This window comes from Rhineura floridana, chromosome 1 (genome assembly GCF_030035675.1).
Source record: "Rhineura floridana isolate rRhiFlo1 chromosome 1, rRhiFlo1.hap2, whole genome shotgun sequence".
Classification (NCBI taxonomy): Eukaryota; Metazoa; Chordata; class Lepidosauria; order Squamata; family Rhineuridae; genus Rhineura; species Rhineura floridana.
Genome location: NC_084480.1, coordinates 284740266 through 284767806, shown reverse-complemented (window position 1 = coordinate 284767806; position 27541 = coordinate 284740266). Strand labels below are relative to the sequence as shown.

General features: G+C 40.8%; 1 protein-coding gene across 1 annotated transcript; it reads left to right on the top strand.

The window, feature by feature from the left end:
* The first annotated feature begins 447 nt into the window (after nucleotides 1-447).
* MTERF3 (mitochondrial transcription termination factor 3) lies at nucleotides 448-27142 on the top strand. The gene is made up of 8 exons (XM_061603520.1): nucleotides 448-569; nucleotides 2332-2659; nucleotides 18762-18914; nucleotides 19904-20093; nucleotides 23795-23942; nucleotides 24470-24541; nucleotides 25470-25631; nucleotides 26659-27142. The coding sequence occupies exons 2-8, from the start codon at nucleotides 2347-2349 to the stop codon at nucleotides 26851-26853; spliced, it is 1233 nt and encodes a 410-aa protein (XP_061459504.1). The 5' UTR covers nucleotides 448-569; nucleotides 2332-2346; the 3' UTR covers nucleotides 26854-27142.
* The last annotated feature ends 399 nt before the right edge of the window (nucleotides 27143-27541 follow it).

Here is a 27541-nt window from a genome sequence, read left to right as displayed (position 1 = left end):
TGTGCTGGGAGAATAAAGGTGGCGTTCTATGCACGCTTTCCTGGGAGCAAGTGCCATTGAGCTCAGTAGGATACCCGCGGCCCAATCCTGCGCATGTTTACAACCTGGAAGTAAAGCTGCAGTTATGATGCAAGGAGTTATTTATTTAAAATAGTTATGTCCGACTTTACATCCCCAAGAAAAGACTTTCCATATCGCCATCAAATCTAGTGCAGGAGCAGAAATTGCATATGGAACCAGGATTATCCAGGCAGCAATTCATGCGGTTTTCCTCCTTCCTTGCTTTACCAGAGAGCAGCTCATACCATAATCCTCTAGCGAGGCACCTTTGCCTGTCATCCCTAGCCAGCGTGGGCCAATAGTTAGGGATGATGGGAGCTGTAGTCCATCAATATTTAGGAATCCAAGGCTATGGAAGTTATGGAAATATGCAGAGATACTCAGCAGTCTGAGCTGTGCGTGTGCCACCCTGACTGGAAGCTTTCGGAGTACTGCGGGAGGGGTACCGGTGTGGGCCTGCATTTCTGAAGCTACCGGGACCTTTCCCCCAGGGACACCCTAGATGCCAGGTAAAAAAGCCCCTCGAGCCTGTTCACCTCTCTCGGTCCCTAAACTGATAAACTAGCGGGCTTCTTCGGAGCCAACGCTCGGCCTCAGAGCGACTGACTGAGGAAACCAATGAACTCAGCCTACTTAAGTAGCAGGCTTTTACCCTGCATTTAGATCACTGAGAAGACTTAGTAAAATAAGAAAAGCTACTTTATTTATAGAAATACATAGTAGATAGGAAAGGCATACCTAGTTCTAACTAACTAAGTTGGAGGCACAATGCCCAGACTTGGGTATTGCCCTCATGGCTCAGGAGAGAGAGCAAAGACAAAGATGTCTCCTCTCTCCTGGGACAGTCAGAAGAAGACGAAGGAGGGGCACGTCAGCTTCCCTGTGCATATCAGTTTACAACGGAAGGAAGTTAGGTAGAGAACAGCACAGGTAAAGGTAGGCAAGCCTAGCCAGCCGGAGAACCCCAACTCTTATCTTTTTTCTGGAATGCAAACAAAAGACAAACGGGAGTTGCCATTGTCCCATTTCCAACAGTGGAGTGGTGCTGAGCTGCTGGGACTGGTTCCTTCATATATAAAGCATCTCCGAGTCCACTACAGTAGGGGGTCCCATTGTCAATTGGAAGAGAAGACTGAGGGGAGATATGATAGCACTCTTCAAGTACATGAAAGGTTGTCACACAGAGGAGGGCCGGGATCTCTTCTTGATGTTCCCAGAGTGCAGGACATGGAATAATGGGCTCAAGTTGCAGGAAGCCAGATTTCAACTGGACATCAGGAAAAACTTCCTGTTACAGCCATACGGCAATGGAACCAATTACCTAGAGAGGTAATGGGCTCTCCGACACTGGAGGCATTCAGGAGGCAGCTAGATAGCCATCTGTCAGGAATGCTTTGATTTGGATTCCTGCATTGAGCAGGGGGTTGGACTTGATGGCCTTATAGGCCCCTTCCAAGTCTACTATTCTATGATTCTAAGGCACACGAGGCTACCACTTTCCTCAAGCTAAGCAAGTCTGGGTCAGTGCCTGGATGGAAGACCACCTGGGAACCATATGTATGCCACCTTGGGGTCTGTGATGAAAGAAAGGCGGAATATAAATGCAATCAATCAATCAATAAGATGTGTTGCTACTCATGACCTCAGTGGGCTCCTTTCCCTAAATAGATCCTCTTCCTCCTTGCCACCGCTATCCATTTGCTTGCCCTTCCCCTCAGGAGCTGGTCTGCACCACCTCCCCGAGGAACAGACAGGGAACGAGTGGACGCTGTTGCTGGGGGGCTGCAAAATTGACAATGAGACTCCCTACTGTAGTGGCCTCAGAGATGCTTAGCAATGCAGATCTCTATGTCAGCTTTCTCAGTGTCTTCCAAAAGCACCTTCAAGAAAATACTGCTGCTATATGCATTTCTAGCATAACTGAATTATTGCTTTAGATCAGTTTTCCATGCCTGGTCCACTCAAGATATTTTGGACTACATCTCCCATCAGCCCCTGCCAGTATGACCAATGGTTAGGAATGGTGGAACTCGTGGTCTAACAACCCCTGTAGGCACCAGATGGGGAATGGCTGTTTCACACATATGCTATAGGGCAGACCAAGCTCAGTGGACAAGTGAAATAATACTGTTGCAGAATGGTACTGGATGCACTTCAGACCTCCTTAAATACTAATTAACTCATCAATTGTATATATGTAAATTTCCACTTGTACAGAATTGGTTTTAATATTCCTTTGACCATTTTCTTTCTTGTGGTCTTTTGTTACAGAATACTGACAATGAGATGGCTTTGTTGACTCGACAGATATCTAAATGCCGTCACTTGCTCAAGAAAAGTGGTATTGTGAACAGCAGAGAACAACTAAGAAAGCAATCTATCAAAATGTGGACACTTTCTCTTCAACAACTGGGGTTGCCATTGCTTTGTCCTAACAGATATTCATGTCAACCAGTGTCACCGAACTCTAAGAATGTTCTTTTTGATAACCATGTACAGTTCTGCAGTTCAAGTAATGAACTGAATCAGATTCCAGAAACGAATTCATCTTCTTTAGTTGAAATAATATCTAATTCAGATACCAAAACACTGCATATAGGTAAGTAATGCATAAAATGCTTATGAGAGTAAGGAACTTCTTGGAGTTGAGATTCTCCTAGCACCATATCTAAAATTCTGATCCTAGCCTAATTTTTCTTGTCTTTTATGATTGCATGTAAAGGGGCTTGGAATTTTTGGATTGTGTTCACAAGTTATTGTTTGTCACTTGAGGACTCAATCACACTTTTTTACTCAGCCTGAGAAAATGATCCAGTAGATGTTCAGGCTGATTTTTGCATTATGTTTTGGACACAGCGGTACATGTATATGCATTTATGAAGATAAATAGATATTTTAGTGTAAGATTGGTTGCACTAGTGAAAAGAGACCTTGTGGGGTAGTAGCTATAGTTTTGTATTTAGACTCCTCCTGGGAGGGAGCAGGATATAAATTTAATAAATAAGTACATACGTTGTGAATACTCAGGTTCGAAATCTGCTCAGCCATGAAATTCACTGGGTCACCTTAGATCCAGTGCGGTATTTTAACCTCAACTACCTCACATAGTTGTTACGAAAATAAAGTGGGGAGGAGGGACAATGTATGGTGCTTCAAGCTGCTTGGGGAAATGATAGGTTAAAAAGGTAATAAATATGTAAAATAACATATTTTGTCTCAGAACCTGTTCTGACACCTGCACAGCTTCCTATTCTTATCTTGACAAGCACTGGCTTTGAACAATGAAGACCTTAATAGTTTGGGCTCTATACTTATTTTTTCTCTTATGTCTTATTGTGAGCTCTAAGAGCCGAGGTGGCTAATGTTTTTGGCCCAAGGGCTGCATCCAGCCTTGGCCAGCCCTGCGGGGGAGGGAGGCAGTGCATGCAGGCAGTAGGTGTGGCCACCCCACACTGTTCCGTGCACACACATACTCTCCGCCCACCCCAGCACTATGTCTACTTTTTTTTCCTTTTGCTGCTGCCACCAAAATTAATAAGAGACTTGGGGGGTGGGGGAGAGAAATTTGCTGGTGGGCCACATAAGACCTTGTTTGCCACACACCAGCAGTCTGAATATTCACCTTTAACCCATAGTTAAACTTAAAAAGGGAACCAGCCCACTCTGTGGAGAGTACTGTGGTGTAGTGGATAGAGTGTTGTCCTACTAGAACTGGCAGGACCCTAGTTCAGTTACATACTCAGCAGTTACACTTACTGGGTAGCCTAACTCTTGAAAAGACTCCTGTCTGATGATGATTGATAATAGTGTGTGGGGGTGGGGGGAGAGAGAAAAAAGCTGAGATCATATAAACCTATAACTTTTAAATATTGATTATTAAAACCTTATTACTCTTTACTATTTCTTCATTGAATTTATGTCCTATCCTTCCTCCCAAAGAAGCCCAGGGCAGCAAACACATCAACACAACATTTTAACAACAACAAAAAGCAATTTAAAAACAATTACAGATAAAAATAGTCTATAAATAATGTCTATATATTGATGAATTTTTCTAGATAAGGGTTTGTTTATTTAGTCTAGCTTTTAATAGCTGGAACTGAGTGACTGGATGGTGCTCGTGTTAACTGGATTCTGTTATATTGTTGCCTCCCTGATTGTCAGACTGATATTAGTTAAAAACAGTTAATTCATCTGTGATAGAATGACAAGGACCTAATGCTTGACTATATTTAAAACATTGGGTACAACTAATACAAAATAATTTTATTTAGTTTTGTTGATGTGGCCTCAAGAGAATTAATATAAACTATTGGGCGGATGGTATTACACAACAATATAATTAGCAAAAATGTTTCCAAATTTGTTTGATATATGCTGGAGGTATAATGGAGGAAGACGAACACTGGGTAGCCTTGTGGTACTCACACGCTCTCACAACACCATACCTCATAGGGTTGCTGTGAAGATAAAGTTGGTGGGAGGGAGAGTCTTGTGCCGTGCAGGATAAAAATGTAATAAATAATACCCTTTATTTAGAAATGCATATGCCACTTTTTCCCAAGTTCAAAACACTTTAAAGATGTCTTGCAACACCTGCATGTGGTCTGTTGTCCTGCATTCTTATATCTCCTTTAACTATTGACTATACAAAGTGGCCTGTGCCTCTACAGCGTCATCCTATTCTGGAAGTAGTAGCAAAGTAAATTCTATCTACTATTGCCGCTGCTCCTCCCAACTCTGGACTTTTACAGAATATGAGGTTTCTGTTGATGCTCTTGACCACTTGGATGCCAACTCAGGGACTGGCCACGTATCAGTCCACTGCGTTAATCCAATTTTCCCCTCACACCCCCAACCCCATCATTGTTGTATAGGTGCCTTTGCATTATATGTGACTGTATGTTAGCCCAGGGGAGGCAGCAATCCTGATGTCTAATGGGTGCTGCTATATAGAAATGTGAAGGCCAGAGGAAAATCTGGACGGGGAAAGCAGTTTTTTCCCCAGGCTTTCACATCTCTACGGCTATATAGAGCTTGGAAGTAATTCGTTACAAGTAACAAATTACTTGTAATTCATTATTTTTTGAGGAATGAGTGGGTAATTCCTTTACATTTTGATTGTAATAGAACTAGGAGTAATTTTATTACTTTTGTAGAATAATTGTAATGTCTCCAGCATTGTTTTTGGGCATTACCTTTTTTGGAGGGGAAGCAGGAGAAGGCTTCTGATTTGTGGATGAAAATCGTGTGCCTCAAACTGGGTTTCTGTGCAGCATCGTGAGTGAGACGGGGTGGAGAAAACAATTGTTTAAAAAAATGGATGGTGGTGGTGAAGAATGGAGTGGAGGGGAAAAGGAGCCAGAGGGCAAGAACATGGATAAAAGAGGAGAAGGAGGCAGCAGCAGAATGGAGATAAAGAACGGTGGAGGTGAAAGATGACAATGTATGTGAGTGAGTGAGAATACTATGCTTGCACTTGACACACAAAGTGGTCTCCACCACCCTCCCTGGCTACTGTGCTGCATTTGCAGTATTTTAACTTTTTTTGCATCTCAGGAAAATGTTTGCTTGGGTGAGTGCCCCTTAGCTGGTGGCAGGGCAGGGTCCGGGAGATGGTTAAGTGACAGAGATTATACTTGCTGGCTGAGAATGTGTGTGGGGGGGTGCACTTGGTTTAACGTGCAAAGATCTGAGTAGTGGCTTCTGCCTCTCTCCCCACCTTCCTTACCAGCAGAGAGACCACCATTGCTATCTTATGGATAAAAAGAATTACTCTATTACCTCTATCTGTGTGTGTTTATTTTTAATGTTGTTTTAGGCTACTTAGATGTGCAGCAGCCAAGGACAGCACCTTGTAGGTGTTTTTTAAAACAAGTAATTGAAAAGTAATTGTAGTGATTACTTTTCAGAAAAAGTAAAGTAATCTGTTATGTTCAGAGCAATTGTAATTGTAACGATAATTACTACTTTTTGGGGGCCGTGTAATTGTAACTGTAATTTATTACTTTTTAAAAGCAATCGTCCAAGCTCTGATGCTATATCAATGCCTATGCATGGGGTAATATTAGACTCTGTCATGAGGGATCAAAACTTGCTAATGGAGCTGACATCTGATGAAGCTAAACTTGTGCTGCACCAAAATGGCTTATATTTAAGCCACCACCAAACTCTTAAAGGCAATTCAGATTTAATACCAAACTATGGCTTGATATTACAAGTGTGAAGCTTGGGCTTGCATGTTCCTTTTACATCCTCTTCTTCTGCGCCAAGTTTGGGAATTTCTGATTTCAGTCTGTATCAAACCATTGTTTGCCATTGTGTCTAAACACAGCAAACTATGATTTGCTTTAAATGGAAGCTTCCAATCTCTGTGGGTGAGGGGAGAAGGAAATGCACAAGCATGGGGCTCAAGCCTACTCATGCTTATAATATCAAACCATGGTTTGATGTTACATCTGACTGGGTTCTTTATTTTATGTGCTGGTCCAGTAGCTTTTATTTATTTAAAAGCTATCTAAACTTCTTAATATTTCAAAAATCTTTAAATAATGTACACTATGTATAATATAAAAATAATATCAGTCAAAACAAAAATGCAGCCTAGAATCAATAAAACAGTATAAAAACATAAACACATATAAAAGCAAATAAAACAGATTCAGTGTATTCTTATATGTTGGGTTATTAGTTTGCAAACCTGGGCCACTTCCTTGGAAATACGACCTGATGAAATCAGAACTTAATTCCGTTTAATGTATTAATGTATTAGAGATGGGATATGTGAGGTTCTGTTGAACTCGGTCAGATTTTTTTCAAGGGCAAAAGATTTAAAAATAAATGCAACTGAATGAATGGTGAAAGAATTGTTTTGATAAGCGGATTATAATAAAACATTGTAATGCAGCAGAAGATTGATAAAATGATTACTAATCTGATACTATTCTACCACAGCAAAATAGGAAAAACCAATAATCTTCTGGTGTCTTTAGACTGCTAGCTTTGTTGTGGTATAAACTTCAATGGACTAGAGTCCATGAAATCTTACGCCACAGTAAATCTGTTTGTCTTTTTAAGATGCTAGAAGGCTCCTGTTTGGGTTTTGCTACAACAAAAAAATATGGCAACTGTGATGCGTCCTTCCCTGGCTCTCCCTGTCAGGTTCCTACCTGCTCGTGGTTACTGCCTGTCTCTAGGCACCACCAGGGACTCCACCAGTCCGGACCGCACTCTCTTATGGTTTACCTATCCGCTCTAGCACAGATCTCAACAGATCCCCCTGCTAGGCAACCACCAGTAACGTCCCAATACTAGTATTCCCAGAGACTCTGAATACTGGTATTGTTATTCTCTTCACCGCTGCCACCATTTGTTACAGTTCCCCTTCAGCCTTGGTCATTACCTTACCCTCCCTTCTGGTCTGTGAAACCCCAGCCAAGGATCAGGCCTTTGGTAAACCAAATTAAGTATTTATTAAAGATAACAAAGCTAACAAGATTAACAAGATTTCTTCTTAAGGCACATAAGCATATGGTTTTACTCAATACTAATCCGAACTCCACCTCCCTCCTGGTAAACAACTCTCTAAACCCCACCAAGCAATCCACTCTTTCTCTTCTCCCCCCCAGATTCCACCATTTACCACCTCACATTCACCCAGATTTACCTGTCATCCTTTCATTTATACTGTCAGCCATTTTAAACATTCAGCCAATCATCAAGCATTCTATTGCCCATTCACCCCCCCCTCCTCTTTCACTACTTACCATGTATACTCTAAACAACCAGCACTTACCATATATACACTAATATATAGGAACATCACATTTCCCCCCCCCTTAAACAACGGCAGAGTATTATTCCTATTCCAGGATTTATACGTCGTGTTAACAAATAAAAGTCTCTATGGGGAAAATGTCTTTCTTTGTTCCTCTGTCTGGTCACGTCACTGCAGTCCCAGCCACTTGCCCGGAAAGTCCATCGGCCAGTACATTGTCCTTGCCTTTGATGAACTGGAAGTCCACTTGATAGTCCTGTAGGGCCCAGGACCACCTCTGCAGCATAGTGTTATGATTTTTCATAGTCTGCAACCATAACAAGGCCCGATGATCCGTAGTCACTGTGAATCTTCGTCCCCACACGTATGGGCGCAACTTGTTCAGTCCCCACACAACCGCTAGGCACTCCTTCTGGACCGACGAATAGTTTTTCTCCCTCGGCGTCAGCTTGCGACTCAGGTACGCCACTGGATGTCTGGTGCCTTCTCTCTCCTGTAGCAAGACGACTCCCAGCGCCAGGTCCGACGCATCTGTAGCCACGATGAATGGTTTCTCATAGTCTGGTGCTATTAATATGGGTCCTTGGCACAAGGCTTGCTTCAGTAGATCAAAAGCCTTCTGACATTCATCCGTCCATACCACACGCTCAGAACACTTCTTCTTTGTTAATTCATGCAAGGGGGTTGCTATTTCCCCAAAATTTCTCACAAACTTCCTATAAAATCCAGCCACACCCAGAAATGCCCTTACTTGTTTTTTGGTTAAGGGGATCGGCCACGCTTGTATTGCCTCCACCTTGCTCCATAAGGGGGTGATTTTCCCACTCCCCACCTTATGTCCCAAATAGATTACTTCCTTTAGTCCAAACTGGCATTTCTTAGCTTTTATTGTGAGGCCTGCTTTTCTTAAGGCCTCCAATACTGTTGTCAGGTGTTGGACATGCTCAGGCACCGACTTGCTAAAAATGGCTACGTCATCGATATAGGCCACTGCAAAATCTGACATGCCTCGCAACACAGTATTGATTAGCCTCTGAAATGAACTTGGTGAGTTCCTTAGTCCCATGGGTAAGGTCACAAACTCATATAACCCATCTGGCGTACTGAAGGCAGTTTTGGCTCTGGATTGCTCGTCTAGTTCCATTTGCCAAAATCCTTTACAGAGATCTAGTGTAGAGATAATGGTTGCTGCCCCCAATAACTCTAACATAGCATCTACCCTAGGCATAGGATACGCATCTGGGACAGTAATTTTATTGATTAGCCGATAATCAATGCAAAACCTTGTCGTTCCATCTTTTTTCGGAACCAGGACAATACTTGAGGCCCAGGGACTGATGGATTCCCTGATCACTCCTAATTCCAGCATATCTTCCACCTCCTTTTTGATCTCATTCAAAACTTTCCCATTCACACGGTACGGAACAGATCTGATTGGGGCATGATCTCCAGTATCAATGGAATGTATAACTATACTGGTTCGGCCAGGTTTGTTGCTAAAGAGATTCCTATAGGTTTTCAAAACTCTCAGAATCTCTTCTTTTACTTCCTCCTTCACCTCCTCTGACCATTCCACTTGATCTACCCCTCCTTTGTCTTTGCTTTCCTGTACCAAATCTGGAAGTTCAGGCCCACTTCCCTCAGGGAATAAGGTAACTTGCAACACCTGTGCATCCCTGGTATGGTAAGGCTTCAACATATTTACATGAACCACTTTGCTTTTGTTTAATTGGTCTGTGGTAATTACATACGTCACTGTGTCAAGCGTTTCTCTGATGGTATATGGTCCTTCCCAGTTAGCCTGTAATTTGTCATGTTTCCTGGGTATGAACGCCATAACCATATCTCCCACATCATACACACGTTCCCTGGCTGTTCTGTTATACCAGTAACGTTGCTTCTGCTGAGCTTGACTCAAATTCTTTTTCACCACCTCCATCATTGATGTTAATTTATTGCGGAATTCCAATACAAAATCTACTACAGAAGTTTTGTACTCTCCCAGAGTTCCTTCCCATGAATTTTTTAGCAGTTCCAAAGGTCCCCTCACTTTTCTAGTAAACATGAGTTCAAAGGATGAGAAGCCTGTTGACTCCTGAGGGACTTCTCTGTATGCAAATAAGAAGCATCCCAAACGTTCATCCCAGTCTTGTGGGTGATCTTGAACATAGCTTCTTATCATGCCCTTCAAAACTCCATTGAATCTCTCTGTTAGCCCATTAGTGGCGGGATGGTAAGTAGTGGTCTTTAGATGTTTTAGACCACAACATTTCCACATACATTGCATCACTTCTCCCATGAATACACTGCCTTGATCCGTCAGCACTTCATGAGGGAAACCCAGCCTCATAAAGATTTTTAATAAAGCCTCTGCCACTACAGGGGCTTCTACAGATCTCAGTGCTTCTGCGTCTGGGTACCTGGTGGCAAAATCCACCACCACCACTAGATATTTCTTGCCATGCCTTGTGGGTTTGGAAAAAGGGCCCACCAAATCTATTCCCACTCTATAAAAGGGTTGTCCAATTATAGGAAGGGGCTTTAAGGGTGCCTTGGTCTTTACTCCACTCTTTCCCACCTTTTGGCATATTCCACAAGATAGACAATGTTGTTTTACATCCTTGGAGATATTTGGCCAATAATAATGTGCAGCCAATCTCCTCTTGGTCTTTTTTATTCCCAGATGTCCTGCACATGGGACATCGTGGGCTACCTCTAGCAATCTGGTTCTGTATTTGCTAGGTACTATCAATTGCTTCACTGGTTCACATTCATCCTTTCTCTCAGCAGGCATCCACAGTCTATATAAAATCCCATTCTCACACACAACTTGATTCCTCAGTTTGTCAGTGAAAGGAATCTGTTGGGTCAGGACTTGTTCCTTTACCTGCTTCAAACTGATATCTTTATGCAGCTCTTCCCTGAATTGCTCTGCTTCTTTCCCAGAGACCGCTTGATACAGTTTGTCTTCTTCAGCAGGCCTGCTAGTGGTTGCTATGGTAACCTGAGGCTGGTTAACAGATTCCACCCTGTTTGTTTCAGCCCCCCTTAATATGGCTTCTTTTTCTCTGCCAATTTGCTGTCTGGTCACTACATATATTTTCCCCTGTGCCCCCATAACATCTCTTCCCAGTATTACTGGTTCTTGTTGCTGGGCATTAATACCAACTTTATATTGGCCCTTTCGGCCTCTCCATTCCATTTTCACTAGGGCCACATGCAAACTCTTTGGTTGACCCCTCACTCCTTGGATAGTCACTGTTTCCTGAGGTAATATTTCTTCAGATTTTATTAAATCTGGCCTCAGTAACGTCTGAGCGGCACCAGTGTCAAGCAATGCCCAATAATTTGCCCCTTGTACACTCACTTCCTCTCTCAGACTTGAATCAAGGTCTGTTACTTCTGTCCAGTTTATCTGGCAAAACTGAACCTTTTTCGCTGCTTCTAAAGCCTTGGGCTCTGTTTTCACTGCCCTTGTCTGAGCAGGATTACTAATGGGGTTGGCAACCTCACATTGAAAACGTAGGTGCCCCGGTCTACCACATTTGTAGCATAATTTCTCCTCACTTTTAGGGTACACAGATCCACTCTGGGGTGTCCTGTGCCCTTCAGATTTTACTGGAGGACTCACTCGCTGTGGTACCACATCCCTTCTGCCAGCACTATATGGTCTGGGTTTAAACTCTCTTGATGTCTTTCCCACCCAGCCAGTTCTATTGGAGGCGAAGTGATCCGCCAACTCTGCGGCCTCCTGCACCAATGTAGGGGAACGGTCTTTGACCAGGAGCCTTATTTCTGGTGGTAACTGATGGTATAATTGATCCAGTATCATGAGGCTTTTCACCTCTTCCACTGACTGAGCTTTGGCACTACTCATCCACTTTCCAAATATATCCATCAACTTTGCTCCCAGTTCCACAAAAGACCTCCCTGTCTGTATCTGGCAATTTCTGAAAAGCTTTCTAAAATAATCAGGCCCCAGTCTGAATCTTTTAAACACTGCTTCTTTGAATTCAGCATAGGTGACGGGCCTGTCTGAGGGGAAATATTGGTATACCTCAGCCAATTCCCCTTTAATCAGGTTTGATAAATACTGCATGTATTTATCTTCAGGTAGCCCCCACAACTGAGCTGCTTTTTCAAAGGTGCTGAGGTAAATTTGAGGATCTTGACCAGGCTCATAGACAGCAAAGTCCTTTGGAGTAATTTTTATTTTTGCTCCATCTCTGTCCTTTCTTGTTTCATCAGAATGAAACTTTTAACTTTTCTACTTGTAATTCGGCATCCACTTCTCGTTGCTTCTCCCTCTCCTCAAACCCCAATCTCATTCTCTCAATTTCCAACTCCCTCTGTTTTTCCTTCTCTGCACCTTCCATCCTCAATCTCTCAGCTTCCATCTTCAATCTCTCAGCTTCCAACTCCCTCTGCTTGTCTTTTTCCTCAGCCTCCCATCTTAACTTCTCTCTCAAGTACTCTATATAAGCGGGATTGCTTAAATATCCTTCTGGGGTCTCTTCCCTGACAGGTTGTTTTTGCTGGGCAGTAGCAAATCCTATAAGTGCTACCCTCAATTCATCTACCCCTTTACCCTCGTGAGGTAAATTGAATGTTATGCACTTCTCCACCAGCTCCTCTCTTTTCATTTTTATTTATTCAGCCATGGTGTTTGAGTTCACTCACTCTTTGCCACACACTCTTTGCCAGTCACTCTCACAAGAAATCTTGTTTTGTTATTTCTGTTTGCCACACCACTGTTCTGGATTCTCTAGTATTTGTATCTGGATTCTCTGTTGTTCGTATCCCACCGCTACTGACACCACATGTGATGCGTCCTTCCCTGGCTCTCCCTGTCAGGTTCCTACCTGCTCGTGGTTACTGCCTGTTTCTAGGCACCACCAGGGACTCCACCAGTCCGGACCGCACTCTCTTATGGTTTACCTATCCGCTCTAGCACAGATCTCAACAGATCCCCCTGCTAGGCAACCACCAGTAACGTTCCAATACTAGTATTCCCAGAGACTCTGAATACTGGTATTGTTATTCTCTTCGCCGCTGCCACCATTTGTTACAGTTCCCCTTCAGCCTTGGTCATTACCTTACCCTCCCTTCTGGTCTGTGAAACCCCAGCCAAGGATCAGGCCTTTGGTAAACCAAATTAAGTATTTATTAAAGATAACAAAGCTAACAAGATTAACAAGATTTCTTCTTAAGGCACATAAGCATATGGTTTTACTCAATACTAATCCGAACTCCACCTCCCTCCTGGTAAACAACTCTCTAAACCCCACCAAGCAATCCACTCTTTCTCTTCTCCCCCCCAGATTCCACCATTCACCACCTCACATTCACCCAGATTTACCTGTCATCCTTTCATTTATACTGTCAGCCATTTTAAACATTCAGCCAATCATCAAGCATTCTATTGCCCATTCACTCCCCCTCCTCTTTCACTACTTACCATGTATACTCTAAACAACCAGCACTTATCATATATACACTAATATATAGGAACATCACAGCAACCTCTTCAGAATTTGGGATGGAGAATAATTTTGATTCAGCTCACATTTAGGTGAACCTCCTTAATTTTCACTTTCTGAAACAAGATGCGAACCAGATCATAACCTTCTCTCAAAATTCACACTACTTTAAATTTTGAAATGTGGTTCTCCAACCAAAGAATATGTACTACTGCAGGGGTTCTCAAATGGTGGTCTGTGGACCACCAGTGGTCCACGAGCTTCAGTCAGGTGGTCCACAGCATGTCTGTGGACTGCAGAAAGGAAACAGCACACCCATGGCAATAAATATATTGATTTTGAACTGTATTTTTATTGCTGCTCTTATTTCTTATATTGTATAATTACAAACTGAATTCTATGGAAGCAATAAAAATACAATTTAAAACCATACAGCACCTGTTGTTGTTGTTATGTGCCTTCAAGTCGACTATGACTTATGGCAACCCTATGAATCAGCGACCTCCAGTAGCATCTGTCATGAACCACCCTGTTCAGATCTTGTAAGTTCAGGTCTGTGGCTTCCTTTATGGAATCAATCCATCTCTTGTTTGGCCTTCCTCTTTTTCTACTCCCTTCTGTTTTCCCCAGCATTATTATCTTTTCAGTGCATTACAGTTGCTGCAACAGACAGAAAAATCATTAAGTGGTCCACCAAGACCCTCAGGAATCTTCAAGTGATCTGTGTGGGGGAAAGTTTGGGAAGCACTGTACTAGGAAAAAGTGTGCTTATAAATGCATATATTAAAGAAAATAAATGCATTATATTAGGGAGCATTGCTTTGCAAAAAATGTGTATAATTAGATCAACTTGCATACAATCGTGTATATTATGAGAAGTCAGAATTTTCAGGATTTTTGTTTTAATTGTAAACTGATATGGAAATATAGAGGACTGAATTTAAGATTGGAAAAATGAGAAACTGAAACTGAGAAATTCACCCATCACTTTCTGGAATCCATGATTCCTCTGTGTGTTGTCTGCCTCAAGGGCTCCACCTGCTGTTAGTTTTCTGTCATTTTTAAGAGTTGAAATTGCTGTTGAAAGTTGTGTAGACATGAAGCTAAATGCAATAGGATCAATGAATATTTATGAATCGTCCGTTCAAAACAAAGTAATTGGTATGAAATAAGGTGACAATAACTTAAAGAATTTATTTTGAAGGATGAATGACTGAAGCAAGAAGATGGATGGCTGTGCATGCTTTCCAAATTTAGAGCATGAGAAGCACTTTTGTCTGCTTAACCCCCCACACCAAAAAAAAGTTCTGAGCAGATAGGCTAGTCCCTTAATTCTGCACATCCATTAGACAGAAGTTCCTAAGTCACAGGAGTATGCTTTGTCTTGCCTTAACCCTTTCCCAATTCAGTATCTAATTTCTGTCCTTATGCAGTACTCATTTCTGCTGTGTTACTGTTGCACAGCAGAAGTCTCGCTATCAGAAAACTGTTGATCACTCTGATTCTAAAATAGAAACATGTCAAACTTACCTTACCTACATTAGTAGGATTATATTCTCAGTGGCCTGTGTGAAGACTTTGAGAAGGGAAAGCTGAAATGGAAGGCTTCAGCAATTAATTCCATGAGCAGCAGAAAACAACAGCATTATCATCACAACTATGTGATTAATTTTATAGTATGTGCATTGGTTATGTTGTTTCAGAAACACTCAAGGACTTAAAATGAGAGAAGATTCCCCATAAGGGTAACAGATCATGCACCTTTATTGGTGATAGTGGGACTGATCCCCCGCATTGGAAATAAACCGGTGTGGAGGCTCAATCCCACTCTTTTGACTTCAGAAATATGTAGAGAATGGATTAGAAAAGATTTGGAATATTATTTTAAAGAAAATGATGCAGCGTTCAGTCCAGAACTAAGGTGGGAGGCAATGAAAGCTGTAATTAGGGGAACATGTATAAAAGAACTCAGTACCTTCAAGAAGCAGAGGCGGGTGCAAATATTAGAATTAGAAAAATAAATTAATGATTTCATTGGAATATATCAGGAAACTGGAGAATTAAAAGTACGGCAAGAGTTGGAAAAGAAAAGGACGGAATTAAACCTATTAGATATTAATGAAACAATTACTGGGATGCTTTACATGGAACAGAAGCTTTATGAATTTGATCACAAAGGGTCATGCCTTTTGGCAAATCGGATTTGAAAAAAAGCTAGGAATAAAATCAAGGCTGTCTGTTCAGATAAGGGTTCTAAGATCTTTGATCCCTCCGACATAAATGACGTTTGCTAAATATTTTGAAAATATCTGTAAAGGAAGGGCTATTGATTTAACAGAAATTAGAGAATATCAAAATAGTGTGAATGTTATCCCTCTCACAGCAAGTGAGAGTAGGATACTAGATAATCTGATCTCTATAGAAGAAATAGGCAAAGCCATAACAAAAATTAAAGCAAATAAATCTCCAGGCCCCGATGGTTATACAGGAGGGGTTTATAAACACTTTTAAGATATTGTTTTACCTTATTTACAAAAAGGTTTTAATAATTTCTTAGAGGGTGCTCCGCTCCCAGCTACTTGGACACAGTCTAAAGTTATATTGCTCCTAAAACCGTGTAAAAACCCACTTTGAAAGGAGTCGTATAAACCTATAGCACTATTAAACCAAGATTATAAATTGTTCACTTTGGTGTCAGCAAACCGACTGAAACATAATTGGAAATATCGTGCAGGCAGATCAGTTTGGTTTTATTCCAAGAGATATATAGCAGATTCCGTTAGACGAACATTTAATATTATAAAATTGTGTAAGAGCACAAACTCCTCTCTAGCATTGGTAGCACTTGATCTGTTTAAGGCCTTTGATTGTGTTAATTGGGAATTTTTATTAAATTCGCTTTGGTGTTATAAATTTGGCCCACAATTTTTAAATGCAGTGAAAGCATTATATTCCCCCTCAAAAGCTCAACTTCAGATCAATAATTATAACTCGAGATCTTTTTCTGTACATAGTGGAACAAAGCAAGGCTGCCCTATTTCACCTCTTTTATTTATAATGACTATAGAATTCTTAGCAACTAGACTGAGGAACAATCCAGCCATAGAAGGAATTAGAGTGCAAGAAAATGAACACCTGATTAGTCTCTATGCAGATGATATGATTTTGATATTAAAAGATCCAGAAAAAGCTGTCCCACCACTGATACAGGAATTGAAATCATTTGAGAATATGGCAAGCCTGAAAGTTAATTTTGCAAAATCAGATTTAATGTATTTTAATTTACCCCCACATATTAGAGCATCAGTTTCTCAGAAATTGAATATTCCTATTTCATATAAATCCTTTAGATATTTAGGTGCTATTGTAATGAAAAATGTAAACAAATCCTTTCAGGCAGATTATAAACCCCTCTGGAATTCAATCTGTTGGGACCTTAAGAGATGGGGCAAACTTAATCTATCACTTTCTAGCAGGATAGTGGCAATTAAAATGATGATTTTGCCACGGTTTATGTTTATATCATGTGCTATCAGTGGAAGTGCCTGATAAATGGTTTAAGATTTGGCAGAAAAGGTTGGAAGCGTTTATCTTTAACTGCAAAAAACCTAGAATGACTAAATTTTTGATATATAGGACATTATTAAGTGGGGGCCTTTTCTCAAAAAACTATTATGAGGCTTGCCAACTGAGATCTTTACTTTCTTTTATTGTCTCACAGAGCTCATACTGGGTCCAAATCAAATATTCTGTATTGAAAGTTATTCAGCCAGCAGTCTTCCCGTTTATTAAGACAAATATTACACCAGATTTTATTAAGCGGAAGTCTACTTCCGGGGCAATGATGCAGGTATGGAAAAGATGTAAGGAAAAGCTTATGTCAGGGATATCTCCTTTTATCCCCTTGGGGGGGACATCTGGATTTTGCAGTAGATAAGCAGTTTAATATGGAAGTGTATAAGCAGGTACAGCTATTTAGGCTTAAAGAATTTTATACCAACACAAATCCCTTGCCTAGAGAATATTGGCAAACACATCTTGGAAATAATCAGGTCTCCTGGCTCTCTTGGTATCAGGTCGGGAATTTTAGAAGGGGACCTGACATTAAAAGACAAGCTCTGAGAGATCTTATACCATTTGAAGTATTAATGTGGTCCTTAGATGACACAGGCAGGGAATTGGTGTCCTGTATCTACACACTTCTTTTGCACAGAGATATGGGCTCCCCAGATGGGCTGAGGAGAATGTGGGGAATGGAATGGAATATAGAGATTGAAGAAGCAACATAGACGACTATGTGGACTAAATTACCATGCCATTCTACATCAGCGGCCACAAAGGAACTAATGTTAAAAGTGGTATAAAAATGGTATCTTACCCCAGTCAAGTTGTTCCATATTAATAAAACCATATTCCCTCTATGCTGGAGAGGATGCTTAGAGAAAGGTTCTCTCCCACACATGTGGTGGACGTGTGTTAAGGTGGCTGAATTTGGGGGCTTGGTGTTCACAGAAATAGAAAAAATCACAAAGCAGGTGATGCATAAAACCCCAGAATTAGCCCGGTTAAATCTATTTTTGAACGGAAACCAAACCCTTAAGGATAAACAATTGATTAAGTTTCTTTTAGTTGCAGCCCGGTTATTAATAGCACAATTTTGGAAGGATCTGAAAGGTAATCTATTTCATTGGGGTATAGCAAAGTCAGGCAATTAGCCTTAATGGAGAAATTGTTGCCGAAGCTAAAGATAGTGAAAGGACAGAAATGTAAAAATTCTTTTATGGCAGAGTGGGGGAGCTTTATCGCATATACTAATGTAGCAGACAGTAGAAACAAGGTTTCCAAGGCTTTTCAAAATTTATGGAACTTATAAAGGTGACCAAATAATAATAACTGATTACAGTAGGGCCCCGCTTTATGGCGCTTCGCTAATGCGGCGGTCTCAATTAGACACAATTAAACTAAAGCCCCACTTGTTCCGCTTTTATGGCGGTTTTCGGGCATCGCGCGCCATTCTATCCAATGAGTTCCGCTTTACAGCAGGGGTCTGGAACGTAACCCGCCGTATGAGTGGGGCCCTACTTTATTTGCTTGTATATTAAAATGTAGGAAATCTTATTTTATATATATGTTGTTTACCCCTTACTCTCAATGGATGTTTGATTTATTTTTCTGAAAATTAATTAAAAAATTAAAAATGAGAGAATATTCAGAAACATATACAGGATTGGATCCCAGGCCCTATTATAGGGTTGAGAGCAGCATGTTTTTGTTTTTTGTAAAATTGCTTTCCCCCCACAACTAATTGACCAACCTTGAACTAATAGTTCTAAGATTTAGAAATATGCTTTAACAGGCTTTGGTGGCTTTGGTGGTCACCACAGATAACATCACAGTAAATGTTATAGCTTTTCCACTGTTTAATTTTCCTTAATGGTTCTCAGGTTTAGAAGATGTTTTGCCTACATCTGCCTTGGAGGAAATTTCAGAAGATGAGGCTCTTCAGATTGTAGCTGAACCACCACTTCCTTTTGAATCTTTCACCCTTCAAGATTATGTTGATCGTTCAGAAACACTGCAGAAGCTGGTGCTTCTAGGTAAGCATAACTGTTGGCAGGTTCTTTGTGATATGCTGGAATGCTGTATAATAGCAAATAATGATTATGTAAGCACAGCCGCCTCACAGTAGCAGGATGTACAGAATAAAGATAGCCAACATGTAGCCCTCCATATGTTGTTGGAGCTGCAGCTCCCATCATCTCTGACCATTGGTCATTCTGGCTGGGGCTGATGGGAGTTGCAGTCCAGCAACATGCGGAAGGCACCATATTGGCAGTTCCTGGTATAAAAGAATATGGACCACAAGGCAGAAAGGTGTAGGAAGGGGCAGGAGCACTGCAGAACCATCTTTTCCATTTCTTGAGTGCAGGACAAAACTTGTTCCAGCTGTTCCTGTCCCTTTATGTCAGAAGTTTTGTTCACTGCAAGGAATCAGTGAAAAATGAGACCTTGCTTAGAACTAATTCATTTTAGCTACATGGATTTGAAGATTTATACCTTAAGCTCTGTTTTAGTATTATGTTGAATTGCTAAGTGCCCATAACAGAATTCTCCTGGAGCACGGATTCTGGATCCCTGCTTCTTCTGGATCAGGGATGGGGAATGTGTGGTTCTTCAGATGTTGTTGGACTCCATGTCAGCCAGCATGGCCAGTGGTTAAAGATGATTGGAGTCACAGTCCAGCAACATCTGGAGGACCAGAGGGTCCCCTGTTCTAAAGAGTGAAACTGATATGTCCAACCATTCCAAACTTATATGGGTTTTAAAATCCCAGTAAGTGAAAACCTAATACCTGGGGCAGCCTTCAGGCCTATTTTGCCATTATCTTTAGTTGTACAGATCTGCCGTATCATAGCTCCTTTGGGCAGCACCAGATAACCTCAGACATCTGCTGCATACCCAGAAAATGTGTTAAAAAGGCACTTTACATGAACTTGTAATGTTTGCTTATAAATGCTTATGCTGTTAAAAAAGCCAAAGATTTTTACTGAGCATCCAGCTAAATTTGTCTTTGAATATACTGCAGGAGTTGATTTGTCCAAAGTAGAAAAACATTCAGAAGCAGGCCAGCTTCTTCTAAGGTTGGACTTTGAAAAAGATATAAGAAAAATTATCCTGTTTCTCAAGGATGTTGGCTTGGAAGATAAGCAGCTTGGGGCGTTTCTCACCAGAAATCCTTATATTTTTAGAGAAGATGTGGAAGATCTAGAAACAAGGTAAAATGTCTTCTATAATCATCAACCTGATATATTCATATAAATCTTCTTTTCTGCCTGAAATATGTTGCTTTCCTTCAGGGATTTTGTGCAGTCTGCTTAAACTCTCTTTTCAGTCAAATTTTGTAGGCGGGAGAGAATTGCAGCTGATTCTATTCTACAATTTCAAGTGTTCAGCATCAACAAATGCTGCATATGCTATCCAGAAGAAGGTCAAACCCCCTTCATTATTGCACATGATTATTTCCAAATGGAGTCCAAATTGAGCAATGCTTTTGCATGCATTATTTTTGCTTTTATTGGGGCCTTTCCTGAAGCTGGGGAAGAGAGCGGTACCCTGTCTCTTTTCAGCAGAAATACCAAAGCCTTTTGAATCGTAAGTGCAGAATTTAGTTCCTGACATTCTTCTAAATACAGCAAGTGTCAAAGTAGTGTATGTGGACACCAGCTGAGGTAAAGGATGGCTTTCTCAAGGAAGGAGGATTAGAATTCATCCTGTGAGGTATACCTGAGCCTCGCTATTAAGGCAACTTCACAAAAAATATTGTGAGATGGGGCAGGGAGAAGGATTAAAATTCAAACTTTCTTTTTCATTGGAATTATATTTGGAGCCTATTGGGCATGGTGAAGTGAAATAAAACAAATGGGGAAATTGGCTTGCAATGCATTTCACTTGTCTCGCCCTCCGTGTCAGCTTGTTGTTGGTCAGCTGTTCTGGCTGAAAGAGAGCCACCAGCCTTTTGCTGATGAAGATAAGATTTCAGCTTGTATTGCAGTATATCCTAAGCATAATGCAGTGAAAACAGAAGGAACAGAAGTATCGATCTATTTGTCTAAAGTGAAAATGACATTCTGGCAATTGTCAATATCTGCTTCTGGGAGAGAATGCAAAGCCAAGCAATAAAAAGAATTAGATAGGAGACAAGCTGAACAGTTGTATTGACCCTGCCCAGTACAGACCTCACATGATAACTAGCTCAGATCATCTGGAGCAGTGAAATGATTGCCCATAAAAGTCAGGCACTGATATGATCTCTTCTCAATATGTTCACTAATCATGAAACATTTTTCAAGTTCAGATCTTTATGCAGCCAAAACTGTCCCGTTCGCATACGTGAGGGAGGTGTCAGTAGGTTTGGGTGAAGCCCAAGGTTTGCAGAACAACAAAGTCTTCAGGAAAAAAACCATAGGGGGTGGGGAACACTAAGTATGAGCATGCTCAGTGTCTGTGGAATGCTCTGTGACTGTTGGAGGTGGGAAACAGAAATGAGGAGAAGGGGAATAGAATGGAGTATCTTGAAACAAGGCAGTGATGGATGGAACCCTGAACAGGAGCACTCCACAATGCTACTTTTTTTTGTAGGGCCCACATATCTCTTCTGAATATAGAATATAATCAATAGGAACATTGGGATTCAGAATTGGCTGAGTTTGGGACATATGAGCAGGTGCACATATCCAGCATATAGCTGTGCGGGTGCTACTGCAAAATGTGTTTGGGACAGAGACTCTGTTTAGTTTGGAAGTGTAAGTGGAGGCTTTCGTTCTCCTCCCCCTGATGTGCAAAAGGGGAGAGGGTAAGGGGGAGCATGCAAGCCCAAGCCTTGTCGCAGCTCATTCTCATAGTGGTAAACCATGGTTTCTTGTTAATGTCTGAAATGGGCCATAGTGTGAATGCTATCATACATCGTCATGGTGGAAGGTTGACACACAGAAATAGGATACAGGTAAACCACCTGTGCTCAAACATGTTTGTGCAAGTACAGATTTAGACAATATAGGTCATCTCACCGAATGTCTTATTGCTACGAATCCTATTATGCCAGAGAGCACAATACACAATGAAGGTAAATATTAGAAAACTCAATTTTCTGATATACATAAAAGGTCTGACTGTTGAAAAATATCTATGCTGCAGCTGTACCACAAATGTCTGTTTTAACATATTATTAATGCATAACTTAGTTTTATGAACATGGTTTTATTTAAATAAAAGAGTAATGGAGGGCAAAGGCATAGAGGGACAAAATGAAACCAAAATGATTTTGCTGTTAGTTGGGTACCTCTTTAATTTAGTATTTGGGAAAAGTCTGTGTGTTTCTGAAAAATTTGAGGAGGGGGGTTGTACTAAGTAAGTTTAAAAAAAACCTGAAAAGAAAGTATAACATCTACAACATAGTTAGTTGTTTTGCATGTATTCAAACACCTCTGAAGATATTGCAACCAGATGTTACACAATTGTAACATGAGATTAAGGAGCTGGGTTTAATCTGTGTTTGGATACAATTGGACACCATTTTGAATCCACGTGGCAAACTGAACCTTTCAAAACTGCACTGTTTTTTTGTTTGTGTCTTAGAATTCCCAAGTAATGCAGAGTATGAGGCTGCTAGTCATTTATCATTTGCCCTATCCTTATGGCTCAAAGCTGGTAGCAGCAAGAAAATTTTATTCTCCTACTTATCCTTTTCCCAGCAGTGGTTTGCCATTATACCTCGTACGCCATTGTGGAACTACAGCTGAGAGAATGTTGCTTACCCAAGCCATCCTACGTACATGCCCACTCATGTTGAATCTGCTTTCCAAGGTCTAAGATTGGTACTCTGGACAGTACTCTACTTAGGTATCCCATCAGCGCAAGGATTACCAATAGCACGATGAGACTCCTACCCCCCTTCCCCTGCACGCACCCTCATCCTCTCCATATCTGCTCTGGAGGGTTGGGAGAACAGATTTAGGGGGATCATGGGGGGAGGAGGGGGGAGTCCTTTTGCACTAGTGATAATTCTTGCGCTGATGGGACCCTGACTTAGCACTGGCTTGGATACAACCCTCTGCCCAGAAGCCATGCTGCTCAGAGAAAGCAGATCTTGTAAACTGAAAGCAACTAAAAATTATTAGTAGAGCTGTATGGCTTCTATTTTGAAGAATCAGTCTATAAGAACAATCCATGGAACTATTCTGTATAGTGATTGCTTAACATCCTAGTAATAGCATTATGTGGAGGAATAAGCTCTTCATCTTCCTCTAATACTTTTCTGTGCTCTGTGCAGGCACCCTTTCAATGGTTATGCACGGGAAATTTCCTATGACTTTTGCCTGGTGTTTTGCTATAGGAGGGGGACAGTTTAGATTAGGAATAGGGAACCTTTGGACCTCCAGGTGTTGTTGAACTACATGGCCAATGGCTGGGGATGATAGTTGTAGTTCAACAACATCTGCAGAGCCAAAGGTTCCCCACCTGATGTTGAATTTTGGGATTGTTACCTCTATTTTTTTCTAAAGATGCCCTTCAGTTCTTGACACCCCTTCATTAAATATCAATTTATGATTGTGAAAGTGGCAATTTTTTTTAGTGTTTCTTTTAGCATGAGCCATTTTAGATAATAGGATTATCTCTCAGAACTAGGCTGGTATTGATGGGATTTTTATTTAAATACAGCTGGAAATCATTAAACTAATTCTAATGTATAATATTGCACTAAGAGTGTTTATTTTTTTGTCAAAGATTTTAATTGGAAATCGTGATATTTTGCTTTTGTCATATCTGCAGACGTTTCCACCCTTCTTGGCAGCTTTGCTTTTTAATCTTATTAAAACAGCTGTCATTTTGATAGATACTGCTGAGGAATTAGCACAGCTGGATAAATGATGGCTGTTCTTAGTTCCTTCATTTTAATTTGGATCTTTCTGTCTTCCAGGGTAGCTTATCTAACATCAAAAAAATTCTGCAAGGAAGCAATTGCACGAATGGTCTCAGGGGCTCCATATTTACTCCTCTTTTCTGTGGAAAGATTAGATAATAGGCTGGGCTTCTTCCAAAAAGAACTTGGACTCAACACACAAAAGGTACCTTCTGTTTCATTTGGGTAGTTTGAGATGATCCAAGTCATGGGGATGGGCAAGCTCCATAAGCAGATAGTGAAATCTCTTGACATTGCAGGGACTTAAAATTTTGCTACTGAAATAATTGTACATTCACTGATCCTGAGATACAGGCTGAAATGCATTAAGCACCTGGGAGTATGTCCTATTGAACAGTGGGGCTTACTTCAGAGTAAAGGTGCATAGCATTCCGCTGATAGTGACCTGCCTATTGAATGCATGTAATCACATTAGAATGAATAGTCTCTTCATACATTATTATATAAAACATCTTTTATACACAGAAACTACAGCTGTACCGGAAAAAATATTACATAATAAACACTCTTGCTCACCCAATGAAAAATGTAAACTTTTTCAAGTAGAATAATTCAGTGCTGCTTTTGAAGTGTCCAGCAAAGAAATGCAAGCACAAATTTGTTTTATCTTAAACATCTTATTTCATACACATTACTTTACATACTTTTGCCTTGCTTGTATTTAAACTTTAGACCAGAGATATAGTAACTCGCCTTCCAAGGTTATTGACGGGCAGTCTTGAGCCTATTAAAGAAAATCTGAAGGTAAGTCTTCGTACTGTTAGGACAATATTTTAGAGTAATTAGCAATTCCAGCTTAGAAAAGCTTTTAAGAGATGCAACAGGAAATATGCAGTAGAACATCCTAGATAAGTGATGCTGTTGCCTGTACTTGCAAAATATTTTGTGAGTAATAACTTGTTCTTTAAGCTACTGCATAAAAAACTTTGTAGAAGTGGATGCTAGAATCTTGGGGGAAAACTACCACTCTTTCCTTTGCACAAGGACTAGGATTCTTATCCAAAACCTGGGAGGTATCGAGTTGGTATTCCTCTGATCATGGCAGGCATCTCTCCATAGAACAGGGAGGAATTTTCAGCAATTATCCTTCACCTGATGCTTCTGGAGCAGACTGGATTTGGAGGACCTGTCAGTGGAGGGGCACCAATTGGATACAGTTTCCTCACTGCCTTCCAAAAATACAGCTCTGTGGTGCGGGGATCATACCTGATGGTCATTCACATAAGATCCTAAGTGTCATCAAAGTGGCCGCCAGAATTCTTTGTGTTAGTATAACCCTTCACTTCTATTTCGGCCTCTGAAGGGACTGATCAAATGGCAAAAGACAAGCAGTGAACATTAGAACTTTTTAACAAGAGGGGGGAAAGCCATTTTAGACTTCAGATACAAATTAGTACTTATATGTGTGCATCTTGTGAAAGAGAGCAAGTTCTATTGAAAAGAATTGTGGTGGCCTAATAAGCTTTAGAGTATGGACTGAAGGAAGGTTTTGCAAAACCCTTGCTTCACTCTTGGCAGTCTGCACAGTCATGATAGAGGGTTCATATTCTTTCAGATCAAAGTGTCACAGAAATGCCTCACCTGTATCGTATCATATAGTCAGCATATAACCCATTTCCCTGCTGTGTTTTAAGCTACATCAGCTGACTTCATTACAATCACTCTTTTTCAGGTATATCAGCTGGAACTTGGTTTTAGTCAGAATGAAATTCAGCATATTGTACACAGAATCCCGAAGACTTTAAGTGTAAACAAAAAGAAGCTAACAGAGACATTTGATTACTTGCACAACATAATGGGCATTCCCCACAGCATCATGGTTCATTTTCCTCAGGTGAGACTCTTGAATGTTTCCTAGGTAATTACAGTCATCATAGTAAGATAGCTGCGACCATTTTTGTACCAGGATAGCCTGACCACTGTTATCAGTGCACTGGTAACCTCCAGGCTAGACTATTGTGATGTGCTCTGTTTGGGGCTGCTCTTGAGGTTGGTCTGAAGGCCGCAGCTGGTGTGAAGTGTGGTGGTGCTAGAAGAATTGCAATGGCTGCCATTAGCTACAGGGCTAAATTCAAGGTGTTGGTTTTGGTCTATAAAGCCCTATACAGCTTTGGATCAGAAGACTTGAAAGATCATCTTACTCCTTATATGTGTAGTCAATCACTGTGCTCTGCAGGTGAGGATCTCTCATCAGGAGGTCTATTCTGCACAACGTAGGAAGCGTTGTGGCAGTTATGCTTTGGAATTCCCTCCCCTTAAATATTTATTTATTATTTTATTTATATCCCACCCTTCCGCCCAGCAGGAGCCTAGAGCAGCAAAATATTTGACAGGCGTCTTCTCTGTTGTCTTTCTGGCACCTAGTAAAGACCTTCTTTCAACAAGTCTTTTAAGTAGAAATCTTACCTCAGTCTGTGTCTGTGCTGGAATTGTTTTTAAGCTGTTTTTAAAAGATTTTGTCATTTTTTTGCCGCCCTGGGCTCCTGAGAGGAAGGGCGGGATATAAATTTAATAAATAAATAATAGCCATGGTGGTACACCCTTCCTTAACAGTTGGAGGCAGTATGCTTTTGAATACCGTTTGCTGAAAGTCACAAGCGGGGAGAGTACTCTTGTGGTCAGGTCCTGGTTGTGAGCATTTGGATGGCCACTGTGAGAACAGGATTCTGGACTAGTTGGGCCATTCACTTGATCCTGCAGGCAGTTCTTTTGTTCTTAAGGGCCATATAGCTCAAACCTGTCCATATTTACCCAAAAGTTAGTCCTACGGTTTTCAATATGATTTACCCCCAGGTAAGTGTGCATAGAAGTGCTATCTTGGTAATTTAAACCATTAGCCTTGGTTTTCCCCCCTATTTCAGGTTTTTAATTCGAAGCTACTACGAATCAAAGAAAGACACATGTTTCTTAAACTCCTTGGAAGAGCACAATATGATCCAAAACAGCCGAGCTATATCTCCTTGGAAAAACTGGTATCTTTGCCGGATGATGTGTTTTGCACAGAAGTTGCCAAAGCAGCAGTACAGGACTTCCACATTTTTTTGAAAACAGTGTAAAAGAAAAAAAAAAAGACTTTGTTAGAAAATACATCACCAGATTTATCTTATAATTGCGCATCTTCTTTCGTAAAAATGACAGCTGTGGTCTGTGGGCTACCAGTGGTCTGTGAGCTTTGTTCAGGTGGTCCATGGCATTTCCATACTAAATATTCATACTGATTTTAATTGTATTTTTATTATATTGTTCTTTATTGTATCACAATTTGAATTCAATGGAATGAAAAGTTAATACCATGAAATACAATATATAAGAAATAAAAGATGCAACAAAAATAAAATTAAAAGGTGTACAGCATCTAGCATAGTGCATTACAATTGCTGCAACAGGCAGAAAAATCATTGTGCTCCGTCAAGACTGTCAGACGTTTTCAAGCAGTCTGTGGGGAACAAAAGGTGGGAACCCATGTCCTCGGTTACATTACAGCAGCCTTTTTCAACCAGTGTGCCTCCAGATGTTGTTGGACCACAACTCCCATCAGCCTCAGCCAGCATTGCCAATGGTCAGGAAAGATGGGAATTGTGGTCCAACAACATCTGGAGGCACACTGGTTGGGAAAGGCTGCATTACAGTTTAGCATTTCTCCTATTTTAGATTCAGTTATCTTAGTGCTAATTGCTATGTAGTGAAAAGTGTACCACGCCCACCCAAGGGGGAAGGTATCACCAGATTTTGGGTAATCTTGAG